At 46.1% G+C, this 8,181-nt stretch overlaps 1 protein-coding gene across 1 annotated transcript; it reads left to right on the forward strand.

The window, feature by feature from the left end:
* Positions 1-4,576: 4,576 nt before the first annotated feature.
* Positions 4,577-7,329, forward strand: ccnb2 (cyclin B2; the record flags this gene model as incomplete). The annotated part of the gene is given in 8 exon segments (NM_001104668.1): positions 4,577-4,728; positions 4,834-4,950; positions 5,522-5,704; positions 5,775-5,933; positions 6,006-6,242; positions 6,356-6,496; positions 6,560-6,670; positions 6,744-7,329. Coding segments are annotated over 8 exon segments (1,080 nt in total). The 5' UTR covers positions 4,577-4,704.
* Between the last annotated feature and the right edge of the window lie 852 nt (positions 7,330-8,181).

Raw genomic sequence — 8,181 nt, forward strand, 5'->3', positions numbered from 1 at the left:
GAACTCTGCTCTCTTGACGACATGGAGACCGAATAGAAAAGGTTTTCAAGTTTTGTTCTTTCAGAGCTAAAAGTGGAGACATCTTTCAACTTAACATAAACTGTTGCTCAGAAAGGTTTTGAACCATTTGCACTTGGGTCTAAGATTCACTCTATGACCTTTATTGTTTATTACCATCCAACTATCCATATATATACCAGGACGAGTTGCAGGGGCAGCAGTCTAAGCAAAGATATCCAGTAGAGCTGTAATTATTTGTTTTAACTATGATCCAATCCATGTCAGAATTTGTGGTTGTCAATCGGATTCATTGTCAGTTTTGGTTCATTTTTAATGATCTGATTGGAGCCGATTCACTGACCATCAATGGATTCAGGACATCTTTACCCAAAACTTCAACCAGTGTGACTCAGGGATAAATATCTGGAGACTGAACAGTGAAGGTGAAGTTTTACAGATTCCTTTATTTCTTGCAAGATAATCAAGTGTAAATTAAATATGTGTACAAACAAGACTTAATGTCAAATCCATTCACATGTTAGTTTACTTAAGTTCAGTCCACTGTTGTTTTTCCACGTCCAAAGAATCCAAAGGGAACAATCTTAGAGCATTCTAGCATACTGTATGGTCACATGTCTTTGCTAACTTCAAAGTCTTTCCACACGTTGGACTGGAATGATGGAATGATCAGTTTTTGCAGCAGACAACACACATTTTCAGTTTTACAGCACATAAACCTGCCGAGCCGGAAACCAAATCGTATTTGCTAAGTTTGATTATCGATTTCTTTAAAGGTGAAGGTTGATTCGATTTGATTTTGTCTTTGACAGATTTTTCTGGTTGGAACGTAGGTATAGAAATCAATTAATCATTACACCCCTACTACCCAGACTTCTCTCTCTCCGGCCACTTCCTCCAGCTCCTCTGGGGGGAATCCAAGATGTTCCCAAGCCAGCCGAGAGACATGTCCTGGGTCTTTCCCGGGGCCTGTCATGCCCAGAACACCTCCCCAGGGAGGAATCCAGACCAAATGCTCGAGCCACCTCAACTGGCTCCTCTGGATGTGGAGGGGCAGCAGCACTAGTGCGAGCTCTCTCCGATCTCCTCCCTCTGTCTCTTAAGGAAGCTCCCAGCCACCCTACAGAGGAAGTTCATGTGCTAAGGAGAATGCTGAGCCTTCTACATTTATTTAGTCTTTAGTTTTCTGTGGATTTGTTGTGTTGTGGAGCCCAGTGCCCCTGTTATCAACATAACAATCTGTTCGCATCCTGCAGGGGCTCCACAAAGAGTTGGAATAATGACTGTGTGTATGTGCTGACTTATTCTGAAGGTGCACACATGACTCCCACTTGCCACACGTGGCTTTTTCCATAAAATATCGTACTCTTTAGATTATGGAGAAAGAGTTTAGAGAGTTGAAAAATCTGGTGGCTGAGTTAAGGTGAATAACGACAGGTCAATTTTTGTTCCAGAGACCAAAGATACCCATGTTTAGTTGGAGATCCAGCCTTGGTCTTATTGAGTGGCTGGAAGAGGTGCAGGCCTGTAGTCGGACCATGCAATCATCCTCATTCTGTCATATTTGACCATTTGATCAAGCACAGGAAGAAATTCAAATGTGTTCTGGTGCAGAGAGGGCTGATCAAATCAAATCAGACTTTATTTTCCAAAGCACTTTTCCAACTTGTGTTAATCAAAGTGCTTTACATAAAAACATTATCTAAATGTTAAAACATGAGTCATGAGCTTTGGGTCAAGACCAAAACTACAAGATCCCGAATTCAAGCCGCTGGAATGAGCTTCCTCCGTAGGGTGGCTGGGCGCTCCCTTAGAGATAGGGTGAGAAGCTCGGTCACCCGGAGAGAGCTCGGAGCAGAGCCACCGCTCCTCTACATCCAGAAGAGCCAGTTGAGGGGGCTTGGGCATCCCAAGCCCCCGGGGAAGACCCAGGACACGCTGGAGAGACTATGTCTCTCGACTGACCTGGACATCTTAGTTTAGACTGCTGCCTCCACGACCCGTCCCGCATTAGTGGAAGACAATGGGTGGGTGGATGGATAAATGGATGGACGGACGGAGGGACAGAAGGATGGATGGATTGGAAAATAAGAATTGTAAAGTAAAACAGATACATGTCCATGGATCCATATGCCATTATAATTACTTTTATAACAGCATAATGGTTTCCCCTCTCTCCATAATGGCAACTAACTAAGTGTGAGAATCAGCATCAACCTGCTGCTTTTGGGTTGGACCGGCTGAGCGCAGACTCCGGCTGCTCAGCGCGGTGGCAGTTTTTGCTGAGTCTATGTTGCTCAGTGCAGGGTTTTCTTGCTCAGTGTAGCCTCAACACCACTCAGCGTGTTGACTGTTGTGCTGATTGCTGCCTCAGAGGTTGTGGCGTCTTCTGGCCCTAATATGAGCTGGACTGTTTTTGTTTATTCCGCCTGAGTGACTCCTGTTGGTCATCCTCCTCAGCTGCATGCACAGGTGCCTCCTCTCTCGTCTCCCTGACTCATCAGGTACCACCAGAGCCTCCCGTTCTCCCACACCGGACAACGGAGGGATGTCAGGCGTGGCCAACGGGCAATGGGACTCTGCTGAGCTGAGAACCGCACACCTGAGTTATGGGAAGGTTGCGTGTAGGCTCTGGCGTGATTGACCTTTCATTCTATGTACAACTGTGGTATTTTAAGATGTCTACTGCGTTCATCTATTTTAATAAGGATATCTGAAATGGGTATTTGTATTATTGCAGATTTTTATTTTGTAAATTACGTATCTTAGCTTCCGGTGTTGGAGAGGCCTGCGTTCAATTTAGTTTTTAGTTTTGTCGGCAGCACGTAAAGGGGAAACCATAATGCCACATTAGGGTTCCATGAAACTTCAGATGGAACTCCAGTAGTCATTTTACCACACTAAACCCATCCTACTTCTTTCTCTGAGTGGGTTTGGAAACCAAAGACGTGACGCTGAAATGTCCTTCAAAGTGTCAAGCACCATTTAGCTGGTCCCCATTCCTCTGCTCATGACTGGCATTGTTGTTGCATTTAATGATTCGAGCTGGCCTCACCTCACCTTGGAGAACACAAACCTGTTTGACTGAGAAGACTCTCTCTGCATTGTTTTCTTGTCTGAACAGGTGAGCACTCCTCTCTGGGGTGATCATAGGAAATCAAGTCTGAAAAGTGAAAGTTGAATCTCTGAAGGCAGAGATGCTGTGGCCAAAACATGTCTGCTCACATGCCTGGAACTTGCTGAATTCAACTTTTAGGCAGTTTACTCATTTGTTAACCAGCGAGGGTCAAACTTCCTGCTGAAGTTTTGGTAGTAAAGATCTAATGCTCTCATTTTTCCCTCACATCTCAGTGTCTCAGGCATGTGAAGGTCTGTTTTATAAAAGCTTGAAGTTGTGAAAGTTATGGTTTTACATAAATTAAAATGTAAGGGTGGTGGTGGGCGGCTCGCCTGGAGCTGGGGCTGCTCTCCTGAGGCGGGGCCCCTCGTTGGGCCCTCCTGGCGCTAAGGGGGAGTTAGTCTTCTGGTTAGGCTGGAGCTAGCACCCTCTGTCCCCTTGAGCCTCCTTGATCTATGGCATTGGAGGCCCCTGTAGCGATCCTGTTGGCCCTGGCCTGGGTGGTGGTTTTGATTGCCCGGCGGGCGATTTTTCTCTACTTGCTACTGTGCGGGTGTTGGGGGAGGTCCTGACTGCCACTGCTGCTGTGGCGGGGGTCTTGGTGTGGGGATGACTGAGCACTCTCCCTCCTTCCTTTTATATTCCATCATCCACCTCAGAAGAAAATAAACACTCACTTGAGCACAGGTGTTATCTCACCTTTGCACAAGTAGTTTCCGTGACTGAATGAAATGTTTCACTTTTTTTTGAATGCATAAGTATGCATGTGTGAACTGTAGTTGAAACGGTAGCTCTAACATCCCTCTCTCTTCTTTCCTCCTCTTCTTTTCCGTCCGGTCAAACAAAAAAACGGTTACAAATATAATTAATATAAATAAAGTTTCGTCTAAATTACAAAAGGGGTTTATTCAAATATACACCTGGTGTGTCAGAAGATTCATGACCCCATGTTGTAAAAGTAAAATATGTCCAACACAAGAGGTATTCAGCTCTCACCTGTTTTCTCAGCTGTTACATGTTTTTAAAAAAAGAGACAAACACCACTCCAAACTCATTTAAAGACACTCAGCATGATCCTCCTTTTCAACGGATTGAAACAGGATTTGCATTTTTAGACCAACTCTCTTTGACTTGACACATTCTGCAAAGAAGAGAATTGTCATCAGCAATCTGCTAATATTGTAAAACTAAATGATCAATAAGAAAAAAAATAATAATACATTTTGTAAATTATTAGGTTACGTTCTTATTTACATTTTTGTTAGTTCTGAAACATCAATATTACATTTTTTCTGTTTTAAAATTTTCAAGTAACAACAATTGCCATGGAGAAGGTGTGTTACGTCTACAGACATAACAGAACGATCATCGCTGAAGTCGACCATAGACTTCTACGCTCCGATTTCAGCCAATCAGCTACGACCTCAGCACAGCTGCAACCAATCGGCTTCACACGAGCGCTATTTGAATGCCGCTAGCGTGTGTTGTATCTGCCGCGAGTGTCTGATAAACAAACCGCTGACTCGCGGATCCCGGCCAGAGTTTTTGTCTCGTAGTTTCGCGCCGGGATGTCGTCTGTGGAAATTGTTGCGGTGAGTAACGATTAATCTCCCTCTGGTCGTTTAATGCTGCTGCCGTTACGTTAGCTTGTCGGCTAACATGATCCGCCGGCGGGTTTGTTGTGTCCGCCGCAGCAGCAGCAGCTCCTGGCCGCAGAGCACCCTCGGAGGATGGGGAAAGGAGCTGCAGCGGATCCCAGGAGAGCTGCTTTGGGAGAACTGACCAACTTGAACGCAGCTGCAGCCACCAACGGGGTGAGTAGGGAGACTTTCTTCTTCTCTTTTTCTTTTCCTTGTATGGGAGTCTCTCACAGCGCTAAATGCTCTGCGCAGCCGCACTGCAGTAGCTAATAGGGGTGTCACATAATCGATTAACTGGGGGGGTGATCGATCTTGGAAAATGCCATTTGGATTGAGGTAAAACTGATCAGTCTATCATTCTGGTTCAATGTGTGGAAACTCTTTGAATTTAGCAAAGACATGTGACTATGTGCTAGAATGTTCCATTTGGATGCAGAAAACAATGGGCTGAACTTTAGGAAAGTAAAATGTGAATGGATTTGACATTCATTCTAGTTTAGTTGGTTTTTGTACACATTTAATTTACACTGTAAGAAATACAAAGAAGACTTCACCTTCACTGTTCAGTACCAGGTATTTACCTCTGAGTCACAGTGGTTGATACTCTATCTAGAACTGATAGATGACCTCAAAGGCCCTGAAGGGAACTCTCTGTTTACAGAAAGTGGGACCAGCAAAAAAACCCTTGAAGGCCTCCTGTGCTCAGAAACCCAAACCTACTCAGTTGGTGGCTTCCATGATCCAGACGGGTGCGGCTGCCTCAGCTCCCGTCTTAGCTAAACCCAGCGTGAAGGAGGAGCAGGAGCTCTGCCAGGCTTTCTCGGAGGTGCTGCTCGCTGTGCAGGACGTGGACGAGCAGGATGCAGACCAGCCTCAGTTATGCTCCCAATATGTCAAGGACATCTACAAGTATCTGCACATCCTGGAGGTGAGTCCCACTCCCCCATCTGTCCTACTGACTGGGCTTGGCCTCGGACTCAGACGGGATGTGATTTCAGGAGCAGCAGCCTGTGCGTGCCAACTACATGCAAGGCTACGAAGTCACTGAGCGCATGAGGGCACTCCTCGTTGACTGGCTTGTCCAAGTCCACTCCAGGTTCCAGCTGCTGCAGGAGACCCTGTACCTCACTGTGGCCATCCTGGACCGCTTCCTGCAGGTGAGTGCAGTCTGACGCACGCACGCACACACGCCTCCCATGCTCGGCGGTGTTAAAGCTGCCCTCATGCAGGTCCACCCGGTGAGCCGTCGGAAGCTGCAGCTCGTCGGCGTCACAGCCATGCTGGTGGCCTGCAAGTATGAGGAGATGTACGCTCCTGAAGTGGGGGACTTTGCCTACATCACAGACAACGCCTTCACAAAATCTCAGATTGTGGAGATGGAGCAAGTGATCCTCAGGAGCCTCAGCTTCCAGCTGGGCCGCCCCCTCCCGCTCCACTTCCTCAGGCGAGCCACCAAAGTTGCCGGCGTAAGTTTCCTCATCGTTCCCCAGATGGTTCTCGATTTTGTGTGTCCTTCTTTACATTTAGACAAATGTTGAGATGGAAAAATGGCTGTAAGAAAGCTGACTTTGTTCATCAGGCTGACGTGGAGAAGCACACTCTGGCAAAGTACCTGATGGAGCTGACCCTCCTGGACTACCACATGGTGCATTACCGGCCCTCTGAGGTTGCTGCTGCAGCGCTGTGTCTGTCTCAGCTGCTGCTCGATGGGCTGCCATGGGTGAGCTTCAAACCTTGAGGTCTCTGGTGTTTTCGGCTGTTCCCTAACTCCTGTCCTCCTCAGTCGCTCACACAGCAGCAGTATTCCACCTACGAAGAGCAGCATCTAAAACCCATCATGCAGCACATGGCCAAGAACGTGGTGCTGGTGAACGAGGGCAGAACAAAGTTCCTGGTGAGTCTGCAGACGGGAGGACAAACTCCTGAGCCACATGTGAACACGGCCTGAACTGTGGATCTGTCTGCAGGCGGTGAAGAAGAAGTACTCCAGCAGCAAACTGATGAAGATCAGCCTCATTCCTCAGCTCAACTCTTCAACAGTCAAGACCATGGCGGATGCTCTGCACAATCCCTGAAACACATTCTTAATGCTCTGGACTTTTAATTTGCACTTTATTTAATTTTTTTAAGACCCTAAAGGGAGGACTTGTCTGCCATTTTATGAGCAGGAGAAAGTGCTTCAAACATGTCACAATTGTGTGGCGCAAAGGAAGCTACAGATGTTCAACTGTCGTATTTTAATAAAATCTGAGTTTTAACAGTATCTTCCACTCTACTGGTGACCTCAATTCTGGATTTTTAAACTTGAGTGGATCTTTGTGTAGTAGACTGATCAGTGCTGCACAGTAATTTATTTTTTTTTTAATTTTTTTTTCTACTTAAATCTTTGGGTTAGTTTTTAGGGAGCAGCTGAATAACCAGGAAACTCCACAGGTACTGATTATGTCCAGTGTCAAAATGACACCATCCCTGTAACATGGTCCAGACAATCTGTCAGAATCCAGCTGCTGGAAATCTATCAACACGAACTCACAACATCGCCATGTTCTGCAGAAATGGGGGGGGGAATAAGGTTTGAGCCCAAATTCCTTGTTGCAGAGTTTCAGAATTCCTGCGTAAATTAATATTCTGGTGCAGTTTTTGCAGACTGGCAGTTTATTTAAACATTTGCCTGAGTTGAAATCAGCCCTAACGGAGCTCTATTTACATGCTGCTACATGCTTTAGGCTCTGGCTGAGTCTGAAGCAGGGCGGGGGGGGACGTCTGAGGACTGTGGTCCATGTGAAGGCAAGTCCTTCAGCTCTGCAGTTGTCATGGCTGGATATCCCACCCCCCAAGTCTTTCAAAAGACCTGGGGGGGCATTCTTCAAAATTAACGGTTGTCAATCAAAAGGCCACAACCCCCTTGAAGGAGTTGTGTTCTGTAAATGATGCAGCTAATGAACCCCAAAGTGGAGCTGTCATGCAGAAAACGGACTGCAAAAGTTCATGTTTGCTTGTTTCTGTTGGAAGTTAAAATTTTGTTCATTTTATTTGCTCTGCTGAGGAATGTGTGTTCAGACCAGTGAAATAAAAGTGACTTTTGATGTCCGAGTCCCTGTTTGACACTGAGGCTTCACAGTAGATTTTGTCGTCACATGGAAACATCTGACACATGAGCTCACCTGTTCACCTGTCTCACCAGTAAAAAGAACAGCTCCTCTGCTCCAGATCCTCTCACTATTTGGTGTTAAAGTCCACTCTTTCCAAAGAACTTTCTGCAGACGTGCTTAAAAATGAGGATGATTGACAGGAACCCAACTGTCTTCATACAGACACTGCTGTCCAATGAACCTCTGCAGACTGCAGCAGCACCTGCTGTCGCCTTTATCTTTATTTTCTTGTGTAGCTTCTATTATCCACACT

This window comes from Oryzias latipes, chromosome 3 (assembly GCF_053564925.1).
Source record: "Oryzias latipes strain Hd-rR chromosome 3, Olatipes_Hd-rR_3.1".
In the NCBI taxonomy this organism is placed as follows: Eukaryota; Metazoa; Chordata; class Actinopteri; order Beloniformes; family Adrianichthyidae; genus Oryzias; species Oryzias latipes.